The following is a 15,026-nucleotide window of genomic DNA, read 5'->3' on the forward strand; positions in this document are numbered from 1 at the left end:
TCATCTGCCATGAGGATTTCACCAGAGCCACTAATGCTCGTGCCTTGCCCCTGAACCTACTAAACTGTGAGCTAAATATACCTCTATCCTTACAAAGTTACACATTCTTGGATGACTCTCTAGAGTAACTGAAAGCATTATTTCAGAAGTTTAAGCATGCTTATTTTATATAAGAGAAAATAAAGTAAAACTCACCAATTAAATGATATATTAAAAACAAAGTTTTGAGTAATTAGAGCTTCACACTAAATGCTAAATATCACTTTAGAAAACAGTTTGGCTTTTTTAAAATTAGGATTTTTTTTCTCTCTTTTTGCTAGTCCTGGGGCTTGAACTTGGGTCCTGAGAACTGTCCCTGGGCTTTCTCAAGGCTAGAACTCTACCATTTGAGCCACAGCACCACTTCCAGTTTTTTCTATGTATGTGGCACTGATGAATCAAACATGGGTCTTCGTGCATGCTAGGCAAGCACTCTACCACTAGGCCAAACTTCTGGCCCCCAAATTAAGATTTTTTAAAATTAGTATGTATTAGTTGTAATGGGGGAAGGGCTCACTGTGACATTTCCAAGCTTGTATATGATGTTTTCCAATCAAACCCACCCATTATACTCCTCTTCCTACTCCCCTCATCCATTCTAAAACTATTCCAATAGGTTTTACTATTGTATATACACATACACAACAGCATATTTTGGGTTTGGGGGTTTTTTTTGGTTTTTTTGGCCAGTCCTAGGACTTAACTTAGAACTTGGACACTGTCCCTAAGTCTCTTTCTGTTCATTGCTAGTGCTCGACCACTTGAGCCACACTACCACTTCTGGCTTTTTTCTGAGTAGTTTATTGGAAATAACAGTCTCATTTACTTTCCTGACCGGGGTGACTTCAAACCATGATCCTCAGATCCTAGCCTCCTGAGTAGCTAGGATTACAGACATGAGCCAATTTGGCTGATAGTATGTTTATATCTTAGTGTACGTTGGTTTATGCCCCTTTCAAACTTATGCCCAAGTATGGTAAAGTGGATCATAATACAGGTTTATTCTTAAATGTTTTTCAGGAACCTCCATACTGACTTCCACAGTAACTATACTAGTTTCTATTTTCACCAGCAATGGGAATCCCACCTCCTTGCCAACATTTATTGTTGTTTATTTTCTTTATGGTCATCATTATGACTAGGGTGAGATGGAATCTTAGTGGAGATTTGATTTGCATTTCCTTATGGCTAAGGATGTTGAACATTTCTTCATGTTTCTACTAGCTATTTTTATTTTTTTCTTCTAATAACTATTTTCAATTCAATTGTCCATTTACTAGCTGGATCATATGTTCTTTTGATGTTAAATTTTTTAGTTCTTTGTGTAAAAATCCTTTTATGTCTGTTGAATAGTTTGGTCCTGTAAAATTCTTTTGTTATGCAGAAACTTTCTAGTTTGATGTAGTTGTATTTGTCTTTTCTTACTCTCATCTTCTGAGCTGTTTGAACTACTGAAAAACTAATTATGTGCCCATAACTGTTAAGAATTTTTCCTATGTTTTCCCATATGAGGTTGAAAATTTCACGTCTTTGGAGTTCTTTTATACATTTGGAGTCTTCTACATGTAGTTAACTAATCCGCCAGCACTATTGTTGAAGAGGTTGTCTTTTCTCCAGCTCTTTGTCAAAGATCAATAGCTGAAGTTATATGGTTTTATTTCTGGGTCTTCTTTCTATGGAACTTCAGGCCTGGTTTTAGGTTAGTATCATATTGTTTTTGTTACTACAGCTCTGTAGTATAATTTGAAGTCTGTATTTGTGATATCTCTAGTGTTGTACTTTTTGGTTAGGATCACTTTTGCTATTTGGGATATTTTATGCTTTTATACAAATTTTTGGGTTAATTTTTCTATATCTGTGAAAAATGACATTGGGACTTTGATAGGTATTATACTGGATCTGTAGACTGATTTCAGCAGTATAGCTATTTTCATATTAATACACGAACATAGGATGTCTACCTATCTTCTTTTTTTTTTTTGCCAGTCCTGGGCTTGAGCTCAGGGCCTGAGTACTGTCCTTGGACTTTCTCAAGGCTAGAGCTCTACCACTTGAGCCTCAGCACCACTTCCGGCTTTTTTGTATGTATGTGGTACCGAGGAATCGAACCCGGTCTTCATGCATGCTAGGCAAGCACTTTAACCACTAGGCCAAACTCCCCGCCTTCTGGTATCTTCTTAACTCCTTCCTTTCTTCCTTCATCCCCTCTTCTCCTCCCTTCTTCCTTCCTTCTATACACAAAGAGATCAAGTACCTTGCCCAAGGTTATATAGATAAAACGCAGTAGAGCCAGGATTCAAAGGAAACACTCTCATTCTAAAGTCTACAGTATTTACCACCATCCAAAATGGATTTAGGTGAATCCATTTTGGGTATTTAGCCATAATCCAAAATAAGCAAAGGTGGTCTGGGGATGTAGCTTAGTGGCAGAGTGCTTGCCTAGCATAAGTAAAGCCCTAGATTTGAGTCTCAGAACTACAAAAGCAAATTAAACCGCAACAAAAACAAGTACAACTTGAGAAAGTACAAAAAAACTAAAACAAAACAAAACAAGCACAAGTACTTGAGAGTTGTGGTGGTATTATTTTCTAGAAATAAAACAATACTGCGTTAAGGCCTCGAGGTCAGTCCCCAGGACTGGCAAAAAACGAAAAACCCAACATCCATTTAGTAAAAGGACAATGTTCCTCTTTCCCACAAAATACAGAGGATAGTAAAGGGTACTTTCTCAAATTTTCTGCTACTCACAACTTGGGCTTAGAGTTCCAAGTTTTCGTACCTTTTCAGTGGAAAGGTTGGTCTCAGAATCATGTTTCTTCTGAGTGAAAACAATGGTAAAGACAGCGTGGGAACGGCTACTTGTTTCATTCATGTTAGTAGCTGCCACTGTCCTAAATAAACATAAAGGTGATCACGTGACAATGGAATTCTTACATAACAATTTAAATGGACAGCAAGCTCACATTGTAAGCATTACAATCACAAGCAAAGCCTTAAACTTAGTCAGTTGTGCAAGCTGTCACTTACACAATTGTTCTCACTACTGCTTTGTGAGCCCATCAAGTTACCCTCTGAACTCTAAAGGCACCCCTCAGAATCATTTTTCATCCTCCAGCTAACTCTTTAGAAACCACCAGAGCATTTAATTTTCATTCTTTATTAGGCACTCATTTATTCCAGAATCAGGGACTACAATAGCCTCACATAGACATGACTAACATCTTGACACCACTTAGTTAACACCTAGGACTAAAAACTTAAGCTGAGTTCTAACCTGTTGCAGCAATGCAACTGTGCAATGTGGCCAGAGAAGCCACACCTCTTTAGCCCAGCTCTTAGCCCACAATTAAAGTAACTTTCTTAACTACATATGTGGCCTTAACCCCTTAACTGCAAAATGGGACCTCAAATGTGCCAACGCCTCAGTCATTATCCAGTTTCCTATGGTACCTGGCTTTGTTCCCAGCATCCATGAGGTCAGCAATGTCTGTGTAGGAAGTGACTGCCAGTTTCGACAGATCCTCCACATAGGGCCCAAGAAGAGGATGTTCACGCACACGCAGATTACCCTTATTTTTTGGATTCAGCAAATCTCGTACTCTCTCGCAGTATATTTCCATGTAACTCACCTAGGAACATATTATTTCAATGAATTGGAAAAAAAGCAATCATATAAGCCGGACATGGTAGCTCACGCCTGTAATCCTGGCTACTCAGGAGGCTGAGATATGAGGATCAAAGTTCAAAGCCAGCCCTGGCACAAAAGGACCTGAGACTCTTATCTCCAATTAACCTCTAGAAAATGGAAGTGGGGCTTGGCTCAAGGGTAGGATGGTAGCCTTGAGCTGAAGAGCTCAGTGCCCAGGCAGAGATCAAGCCCCATGACCCACACAAAAAACAAATAAATAAAAGCAATCATATATAGTAAAAAGACATTTCAAACTATTATAAAGCCAGGGGTGGAGGCACATGTCTGTAGTCCCAGAACTTGAGCAGGAAGCAGAGGCAGCAGGAAAGTGTGTTCGATGCCAGCTAGACTACATAGGAAAATGCTATCAAATGCTAAGAAAACAAAAACACTTTTATAAAAAAGCTCTATGCAACCAGGCATAGTGGGTCAACATTTTCATTTTAACACTTTAAAAAACAAAAAAAAGCTCTATGCAACCAGGCGCGGTGAGTCAAGATTGTCATCTTAGCTTCTTGGAAGATGAAGTTCCAGTGATCATAGTTCAAGGCCAACCCTGGCAAAAAGTTTACACCTTAACCAATGTCTAGGAACAGTGGTATGCACTTGTCAACCCAACTACACAGGGAAGCAGAAAATCAGATTACTGCCCAAGCTGGTTCAAGCATATAGTGAGACCAATCTCAAAAAGAAAATGGGGTGAGGGTTGCATAATGGCTCAAGTGATGAGTGCCTTGCCTGACCAGCAAGAAACCCTGAGTTCAAACCGCAGTAACAACAAAACCCCTGTCCTTAAAGACTAACAACCTTCAGGAAGTGAACATGTTGTAACTCTAGTCTGCATAGACTTTATAGGCATGCGCAGATATCACACTGTATAAATAGGTTGAAGCTAGCTTTCTGAATTTCTCAGGAAGAAAAAAAGAAGAAAACAGTTCATCTCTACACACAGTAGCTGCTACTTGCCAATAGCAGAAAATGCCTAATATCAATTTATCAGTTATCAAGGGAGCGTTTGCTTTCTTGTTTTGTTTTTAATGTAATGCTAGGGATGGAAATGAGGGTGCTGGAAATGCTTGGCAAGCACTCTACCACTGAGCTACATCCCTAGCCCTCAGTATATTGGTTTTACATGCATGTTACAGCCTGTAACTGAGGTTTAAAGTGAGGTTAGAAATAGACTTCCATCAGTGTTAAATCCAAGGAACAATATCAATATTCCAGAGAAAGGAAGGCAAAGGGAACTAGGGACTACTCTTGAAGATTGTACAGTTACCATGATAATGTAAGCCACTGGAAGGCTTGAAGACTGGTCAACAATGACAGCCTAGGTCGGGAACATAGCCGAATGGTAGAATACTTGCCTAGCATGCACAAATGCCCAGGTTCAATTCCTCGGTACCACATACATAGAAAAAGCCAGAAATGGTGCTGTGGCTCAAGTGGTAGAGCTCTAGCCTTGACAAAGTGCAAGGACAGTGCTCAGGCCCGGAGTTCAAGCCCCAGGACTGGCCAAAAAAAAGAAAAAACAAAAAGAAAAAGCCAGGAAGGAAGGAAAAAGAAACTCAAGGCCTGGGAGTTTGGCCTAGTGGTAGAGTGCTTACCTAGCATGAACAAAGACCCAAATGAAAAAATGCAAATGCTAAATATTTTCAAGGTTATAATGGAGTTCCTCCATCTTCCTCATAGAATTAAAAACTGGTTATAGCATTTCTTTATAAAGACCATTCTAAATTGAAATCTGGTGATGTTCATGCATTATTTAACAACCAAGACACTTATAAAAGGTAATAACTGAAAATAAATGCATAGACTTATAAGCAAAACCTTAATTTCGATATTATTCATTATAAGCAAAACTCAGAAATAGTCTAAAAGGGCCAGGCACAGTGGCTCACACCTGTAATCCTAACTACTCAGGAGGCTGAGATCTGAGGGTCGTAGTTCAAAGTCAGCCTGGTCACTAAAGCCTGTGACACTCTTATCTCCAATGAACCACTTCAAAACCAGAAGTGGTACTGTGGCTGAAGGGTAGGGTGGTAGCCTTGAGCTGAAGAGCTCAGGAACAGTGCCCAGGCCCAGAGTTCAAGTCCCACAACCAATCAAAAAAAAAAAAAGTCTAAAAGTACAAAACTGAGGGAGAGAACAATAGCACGGTCATACCTAGTAGCCACAAAAAGTACCGGGGTGGGGGGCGCGCTAGGCCCCAAGTCCATGGCATACTCACCTCCACGGAGTAAGACATTTCTTCATTGCAGTTGTCGTTAATCTTCTCAAAGAGTTCTTCGCACAACTAGAGAAGGATGAGAGAAGGCATGAATAACCCAAATCACAGAATTACTCCATTATCCACAACAAAATTACTCCATTATCCACAACTGTTCCATGACCCTTCTTCTAAATACACATGTCATAGGGGCTGAGAGTTTGGCCTAGTGGTAGCATGCAAAAGACCCAGGTTCAATTCCCCAGTACCACATACAGAGAAAAAGCCAGAAATGGTGCTGTTGCTCAAGTGGTAGAGCTCTAGCCTTGACAAAGCCCAAGGATAGAGCTCAGGCCCTGAGTTCAAGACCCAGGACTGGCAAAAAAAAAAAAAGTATACATATCAATAAGAATTCCAATAATAAAATTGAAAGGAGATGCTAAACATGAAAACAAAAAAAGTATATGATTATTTAGCATAACTTGTTATATCTATGAATAATTTCTTTGGGCTGAGGATGTAGTTCATTGATGGAGTGTAAGCCTAGCATGTGTAAAGCCTGGAGTTGATTCTCTGCACTGCACAGTAGAAAAGTGAAGATACAAGAACATCCTTAGCCTGGCGCAACTGGCTCGCTCATATCATAAACCTAGCTATTCAGGAGGCTGAGATCTTAGGCTCATGGTTCAAAACCATCCCAGTCAAGAATGCCCATGAGACTCACCAATTAACTGCCCAAAAGCCAGAAATAAAGCTGTGCTCAACTTGAACAAAAAGCTCAGGGACAACACCCAGGTCCTGAGTTCAGGCCCCAGGACTGACATAAATAAACTTGTTAGAGCAATTTGAAACTAAAAGAAATAATGAGCCAGGGGCTGGGAGTTTGGCCTAGTGGTTAAAGTGCTTGCCTAGCATGCATGAAGACCCGGGTTCGATTCCTTGGTACCACATACATAGAAAAAAGCTGGAAGTGGTGCTGAGGCTCAAGTGGTAGAGCTCTAGCCTTGAGAAAGTCCAAGGACAGTGCTCAGGCCCTGAGCTCAAGCCCAGGACTGGCAAAAAAAAAAATAAATAAATAAATAAATAAAGCACCTTAAAAAAAAAAAAAAAAAAAGAAATAATGAGCCAGGAGGCTCATGCTTGTAATCCTAGCTACTCATAAGGCTGAGACATGAGGATCACAGTTCAAAACCAGCCCTGGCAGAAAAGTCCATGAGACTCTATTTCCAATTAATCACCAGAAAACTGGAAGCTGCACTGTGGCTCAAAGTGGTAGAGGACTAGTCTTCAGTAAAAGAGCTCAGGAATGAAGCCGGGCGGTGGCTCACATCTGTCCTAGCTACTCAGGAGGCTGAGATCTGAGGATCAAGTTCAAAGTCAGCTTGGGCAAAAAAGGACCTGAGACTCTTATCTCCAATTAACCTCTAGAACATGGGAAGTGGAGTTTGGCTCAAGGGTAGGGCAGTAGGCTTGAGCTGAAGAGCTCAGGGACAGTGCCCAGGCTGAGTTCAAGCCCTATGATCCAAAAAAAAAAGAAGCTCAGGGACAGCACCCAAGCCCTGAGTTCAAGCCCCACAATCACCACCACTAAAAGTGTTCTTTATCATTTTTACCTGTGGAATGATGCCAGCCTGGCTTTCTTCTTGTTTACCCATCATTGTGTAAGATTTCCCAGCACCAGTCTGCCCATAAGCAAAAATACAAACATTGTATCCTTCAAAAGCATGTAAGAGCATTTCCTTTCCAATGTCATTGTACACCCGATTTTGAGATGCAAAGCAGGGATCTTCCGGCTGTAAGAATTAGGAGGAAAAATAAATGACATTTTATTCTTATTCTATAGATAGCTTTCATAATAAATGCAAATTATCTGGAGTCAGAGAAGTTACCTGGAATATAAGTCCCCTCTACATAGTTTATTGTTTTCATTATACTCTTACATAAGAGGCACTGTAAGTCAGCCACTCATAAAAGTAGCTACATGAAGTTATTTGACATACAGTACTATCCTTCCATTCATGAGGATTTTCTGAAGTAAAAACAGGCATAAAAAAAAATCAAAGGTTTGAGGTCTCCATATAGAAACACTTCTTTGAACTCAGTCCAAGCTTAGTATTGTCATTGCTAATAAACATGGCTTGGTGAACAATGTTTCCAATTCCTTCCTCAGACCCTTCCCTTGGCAATAAGGCTTTGTTGATAATTTAAAATGTCTCTCTTCACAAAAGAGGAAAAACTAAAGCATATAACAAAGATAGATGGTGTGAAGAATTGAGCAAGCTTAAGTTTACCAACTAAATTTTCTTTCTACACAGAGTACAGGTGCTACAGAGCACACTACTCTCCATTTTTGCTGATAATCTTATGTTTTCTTTGTGGGTTTCTAGTAGCTTTCAAAATCTTTGAAACTCACATTGATCTGCAATGTTTAATTTAAATTCCTTTGTATAACAACTTCGCTATATCTATCTATCTATCTATCTATCTATCTATCTATCTATCTATCTTTTTTTTTTTTTTTTTTTTTTTTTTTGGCAATTGTAGGGCTTGAATTCAGGGCCTGGGCACTGTCCCTGAGCTCTTCAGCTCAAGACTACCACCCTACCCTTTGAACCACAGAGCCATTTCCAGTTTTCTACTGGCTAATTGGAGATAAGAGTCTCACAGACTTTAGTGCTCAGGCTTGCTTTGATCTCAGCCTGCTCAGTAGGTAGGATTACAGGTATGAGCTACTGCACCTGGCAATAATTTTTAAATATTCTTTTTTAAAAAATAGCCAAATGGTTGGGCGCAGTGGCTCACACCTGTAATCCTAGCTACTCAGGAGGCTGAGATCAGAGGATTGAAGTTCAAAGCCAGCCCAGACGCTAAAGAACTTGAGACTCTTACCTCCAATTAACCACCAGAAAGCAGGAAGTGGGGCTGTGACATAAGGGGTAGGGTGGTAGCCTTGAGCTGAAGAGCTCAAGGACAATGCCCAGGCCCAAGGGTAGGTGATAGCCTACCTCAAAAGGTAGGGTGGTGGCCTTGAGCTGAAGAGCTCAGGGACAGTGCCCAGGCCCAGAGTTCAAGCCCCATGACCCACAAAAAGAGAGTAACCAAATGTAGTATAGTGGCACACACCTATAATACCAACACTCAGGAGGCTGGAGCAAGAAGATCACAAGTATCCAAGCCCTGAGTTCAAGACCAACAATCAATCAATCAATAAATAAATAAAAGGGGAGAGATAGACATTTAGTAGTGGTTATTATAATGATTATAATTTTTCTAGCCACTTCCTAGTATAAATTTAGTATCAGCTGAACCAGTTTCATATGCATATAGATATGCATATAAATGAATGTTTGTATGCTATACACAAGTATTCCATCATCAAAATACTTTACTAAAGAAAATATTTTAGGGGCCAGGAGTTTGGCCTAGTGGTAGAGTGCTTGTTTAGCATGCACAAAGGCCTGGGCTTGATTCCTTGGTACCATGTACATACTAAAAAAAAGCCAGAAGTGGTGCTGAGGCTCAAGTGGTAGAGCCCTAGCCTTGAGAAAGTCCAAGGACAGTGCTCAGGCCCTGAGCTCAAGCTCAGGATTGGCAAAAAAAAAAAAAAGAAAAAAAGAAAAGGAAGTATTTTATTCCTCAGACAGTATTCCTTATATCAACAAATGAATTTACCTATAATATGGGAAATGGATCTGCTCAGGCTAAGGCAAAAGACAAAAAGAAAACAGTGCAGGAAACTCACCGAGGTGTGAGACCAGTAAGAATAGTCGAAGCTGAAGGACTTTGGTGCTTCCTTTGGGTTCTTTGGGTTAATAATACCTAGAAAATGAAATAACAAAAATCACTTAGTTCTGTTAAACAGGTTCTTTACTTAACAAAAATCACTTAGTTCTGTTAAACAGGTTCTTTACTTAAGCACAGAGTTACATTCCTGTTCCAAACTTCCAAATCAACATATTCATACCACTGAACCTAACTAGACAATCAAAAAACAAATACCACATTTTTAGAGAGGCAATGTACATATGCAACTTGAAAAATAGCAAATAATATCTCTGAGACTACTAGTATTCAGAACAAAGCCTGGTATACAGTACATTCTCAGTAAATATTCTGTGATTAAATTTTTATCTTTTCTAAGTAAGTAGCAGGCAAAATTTGGAAACGAGCCATGTTACTATATCGAGGTACCTTATAAGGCTTAAAATATTTCAGCATGTCAAAAATAAAACATTAAGCTGGACACCTGTGGTTCATGCCTGTAATTCTAGCTACTAAGAAGGCTGAGATCTAGGACTGAGTGTAAAAGCCAGCCTGAGCAGGAAAGTCTGTGAGACTCTTATCTGCAAAAAAACTCAAAAAACTAAGTAGGTCTGTGAATCAAGTGGTAGAGCACTAGCTTTGAGCAAAAAAGATCAGGGGACAACGAGGCCCTGAGTTTAAGCCCAGGACACACATACACACACATACACACACTGATTAATAAATAGAAAGGAACTGCATTAATTCAGCCAGAACTGGAAACAAACTTTAAATATCTTGATACTTCATCACACAATGTTACTTCTGAAATCCACAGCTGACAATGAGGAATATATAAATTATTATATACACATATGTATGTATATGTATTTATGTAATAGAATCAGAGAGCTAATAGATCATGTAACAAATAGCAAAATTATTTGTCTTAAAGGCATGAAGTCTCACTGACCATATTAAAAGTAATTTCTACTGTAATTAAACTAGCCATACTATCTTTCAGAGACCAACTGAATGCTGAAGCTTAATCTCTTCTTTTCTCATATACACAAACTTTAGCTCTTCATATATATTTCACACAGAACAGAATCTATTAACATATGGTCATGAAATCTCTGCAAAGACTGTACAACTCAACCAATCCATTTCTCTAAGACAGCACAACCCAGGCTATCAGTGAGATCAGGATTAAAAAATAAATCTGTCTCAGGCAGCTGCTGCTCAGTACACAAATAGCAACAGTTGCTATGGTGTTGGATTCTCTTTCTCTCTCTCACTGGATTCCACTGGGTACAGCCACACAGTTATGTTCCAACCTCAAATGCTGACAGAGTATTAATAAGGCTCACAGTGCACATAATCATGTGGCAAGGGAACATGGTTCTAGAAAGAACATCTCCCAACATACAAATGGCAATCTCAGCTAAGAAGTACACTTCTTTTTTTTTGACCAGTCCTGGGCTTGAGCTTAAGGCCTGAGTCCTGTGCTTGGACTTTCTCAAGGCTAGAGCTCTACTATTTGAGCCTCAGCAACACTTCCAGCTTTTCTTCTATGTACATGATACCAAAGAATCAAACCCAGGTCTTCATGCATGCTAGGCAAGCACTCTACCACGAGGCCAAACTCCTGGTCCTGAGAAGTACACTTCTAACCAAAAAGCACAATACAAATGATTTAGATTTAAGTATCAACTGACATTCCTGGAGCAGTTATTGTAAGCCAAAAATACATTCTGTTTATTAACCTTTTTTTGGGGGGGTGTCAGTCCCTGGGTTTGAACTCAGGGCCTGAGCACTGTCCTTGGACTTTCTCAAGGCTAGAGCTCTACCATTTGAGCCACAGCACAACTTCTGGCTTTTTCTGTGTATATGGTACCAAGGAATAGAACTCAGAGCTTCATGCATGCTAGGCAAGCACTCATCACTAGGCCAAACTCCCAGCCCTATTAACCTTCTTAATCCAACCATTCAGTGAAACAGAGGTTTATTCATCCTTATTTTATAGATGAAGAAACCATTATAGAGTGGTTAATTGAAAGCTGTAGGCAGGTCCAGGATTTGAATCTGGAGTTATATTCCAGAGCTTACATTTATTACTTAAATATTTCTTTACAGCACAAAGTATCTACCAAGGCAAAAGGCAGGAGATATTTTATATACAGGTATTTTTCACAAATATAGAGATGTTTGTATTAATATATAATATGAATATTGATGAAAACGTCCCCAAAAGTTAAGCCACACATTGTTTACAATTCTCTTTATACATTTAAAATTTGTCAGTTTTAACTATACACCATACAAAATCTACTAAGGAAACAGAAACAAGTGCTCTACCACATGAGCCAGAAGCCAGTGAGATTGAGGGCATGCCAATGGGAGAGTCTCCACCACACAATAAACATTTCTGAAAAACCGCTAAAAAGATCTACCGTTGTTAACTTACTAAAGTTTAATTATGTTTTTTAAACCTTCAAGCCATATTAAATTCAGTCTTTTTGCTACTAATTCTACCAAGGACAAATCAAAAAGGAACTAATTCTCAGATCCTACGCTATGGTTGTCCTTCCTCAAAAGAAGAAGAAGAAGAAAAAAAAAACTACACCAGTGAATCCATTTCTCAATTCATATGAAATGCTTTCTTCTTTCTCAGCCTTCCTTTCTCCCAGATATTAAAGCTTAGACAATAATACATTTTCCTAACTTACAGATTGAAAAACACCTTTTATTTTCCTCCAGTGCTAGAAATTAAACCTAGGGCCTTACCAAAGAAATAGACTCCCAACCTAATCTTTTTTCTTTTAGCAAACATCAAATTTAATTTAAAAGAAAACAAACAGAAATTTTCCACAGGAACAATGGAGAAAGTCACTCCTAAGAAGTTCAGCAGCTTGGTGATCATGGTTATTGGGACAGTTGGAGAAAATAAAAATGTAATTTAGATGAAGAAGTTGTTAAGTTACTTCCAAATCAACTCATCTCAGGGTAGAAAATCCTTGAACATGTCTTAATATCAAAAACTAGGCAGGGGCCGAGAGCATAGTCTAGTGGTAGAGTGCTTGCCTAGCATGCAGGAAAACTGGGGTTCGATTCCTCGGTACCACATACACAGAAAAAGCCAGAAGTGGTACTGTGGCTCAAGTGGTAGAGCTCTAGCCTTGAGAAAACCCAAAGACAGTTTTCAGGCCCTGAATCCAAGCCTGAGGAATGGCAAAAAGATAATAATAATAACTTTGCAGGCTTTTCTCAGAGGCAAGTGCACAAAGTTTCCCCTTTTCTATAAATTCTGTTTTAGCCAACTCTCAGAGGAGGGGCAATGAGGATAACACCATCCCTGCACAAAAAGCACTGAATATTCTATTTTTGTTGACTTACGTATTTATGTATTTCACAGCTTCTCTCACTTCTCCTAGTATTAAGTTTACATGGTGGCCATAAACATGCAATCTGCCTTGAAGCTCTTGGCCATTTCTCACTTTTTCAAAAATCTGCTTATCTAAGCTGAGCCTGACGAGAACCAGGGACTCCTCTATGATCTATTGCTGGTCCACATTTCAAATCCCAACCTACTTTTTTTCTAATTTTTTTTCTTTTCTTTCTCTTTTTCTTCTTTTGGCCAGTCTTAGGGATTGAACTCAAGACCTATGTATGGGCCGTCCCTCTTTGTGCTCAAAGCCAGTGCTCTACTACTTGAGCTATAAGGCCATTTTTGGATTTTTCTGAGTAGTTTATAGTAGCTAGGATTTTTTTGTGTGTGTGCCAGTCCTGTAGTTTGAACATGGCCTGGGCACTGTCCCTGAGCTACTGGCTTTTTGGTAGTTAATTGAAGATAAGAATCTCAAGACTTTCTCTTCTGAGCTAGTGTTGAACTGCTCCCCTCAGATCTTAGCCTCCTGAGTAGCAGCCAGTGGCACCAGACAGTAACAATATTTTTTATTACTGAACCCTAAAAAATAAGGTAATCGCTGGCTGGTGCCAGTGGTTCATGCCTACAATCCTAGCTACTCAGGAGGCTGAGATCTGAGGATCATGGTTCAAAGCCAGCCCAGGTATGAAAGTCCATGAGACTCTTACCTCCAATTAACCACCAGAAAACCAGAACTGGCACTGTGGCTCAACTAGTAGAGCAGTAGCTTTGAGCTAAACGGCTCAGGACAGCCAAAATAATAAATAAATGAATAAATGAATGAATGAATGAATGAATGAAGGTCAAAATAAGATCGGCATTTAAAAACCTTTTTATTTTCCAGCATAAATGTGTTTATTCATTATCTTAAAGTCTCTAATGTAGTAATTACACTGTTACTTGAAAACTACTAAGATTTTTGCCTCCAACTATAATTTACGTATCAGGATGGCAACCCTAATTTTATATTAACTTTCCTCACAAAGCATGTTTGAGGCTTGCTAAAAATCCTAGTGATGGGATAAGTATGGTAGTGTATGCCCTAATTCCAGTACTTAGAAAGCAGAAACTCAACAGTGAATCTGAAGCCAGTCTGGGTTAAACAAAGAGACTGTCTCAAAAAAAAAGTATAAGTAAAAATTTTAAAACTCTGTGACATGGGGCACTAGTGGCTCATGCCTACAATCTTAGTTACTCAGGAGGTTGAGATTTAAGAACCATGGTTCAAAGTCAGCCTGGAAAGGAAAAGTTCATGAGACTCTTGTCTTCAATAAACTACTCAGAAAAGCTAAAAGTGGTGCTGTGGCTCAAGTGGTAGAGCCCTTGCTTTGAGTACTCAGGGAAGCTCAGGGACAGTGCCTAGGACCAGAGTTCAAGCCTCAGGACCAGAAAAAAAAAAAAAACCTTTTAAGTACAACTTCCCTTTTTCAAAAGCCTCTCCTAAGAATACACCATTAATATTTCAAAAACCACAAAAGCAAAATCTATAGGCAATGTCTTCTTGAGCCTTCTCGCAATAATAAACTTTTGGCAATATAGTAAAGTGAAATAAAGCCTATTGCCATAAAGTGTCTTAACCATTTCAAATAACAAACTTAGATTCCTAATATTTCCAGAACAGGTATAAATACATTAAATGTGTTTGCCACATACCAAAAAAAAAAAAAATTCAATGCACAATAAGGAAAAAACCTAACTTCAGTTCACAGTGTGATCATACTTCAGTGTCACAGTATGATCACTCTCATGCAAAGCAGGGTATCCTGTGACCACACCCCAAGGCCAGAGGATCTTGGGTTTGAGGTCAGTCTAGGTTTTATAGTGAAAGCCTATCTCCAAAAATAAAAACAAAATATTCTCACTAATTCTGCTCTTCTTAAGCACATTTTGAATGGTTTTAAAAGGAGAGGACTTGAAGACCTAGA

General features: G+C 39.1%; 1 protein-coding gene across 9 annotated transcripts in view; it reads right to left on the minus strand.

The window, feature by feature from the left end:
* Nucleotides 1-15,026, minus strand: part of Kif1b (kinesin family member 1B) — a 142,956-nt gene that overhangs the window by 103,012 nt on the left and 24,918 nt on the right. For all 9 annotated transcript variants that reach the window (XM_090335854.1, XM_090335850.1, XM_090335852.1 and 6 more), the window contains exons 3-7: nt 9,676-9,752; nt 7,547-7,726; nt 5,955-6,020; nt 3,490-3,668; nt 2,819-2,930 (exon numbers count right to left, since the gene is read on the minus strand). In XM_090335854.1, coding sequence (XP_090191980.1) covers nt 2,819-2,930; nt 3,490-3,668; nt 5,955-6,020; nt 7,547-7,726; nt 9,676-9,752 — 614 coding nt within the window. The remainder of the gene's footprint in view (nt 1-2,818; nt 2,931-3,489; nt 3,669-5,954; nt 6,021-7,546; nt 7,727-9,675; nt 9,753-15,026) is intronic.

The sequence above is a fragment of the Megascapheus bottae genome, chromosome 6, assembly GCF_031878675.1.
Source record: "Megascapheus bottae isolate mThoBot1 chromosome 6, mThoBot2.hap1, whole genome shotgun sequence".
NCBI lineage: Eukaryota > Metazoa > Chordata > Mammalia > Rodentia > Geomyidae > Megascapheus > Megascapheus bottae.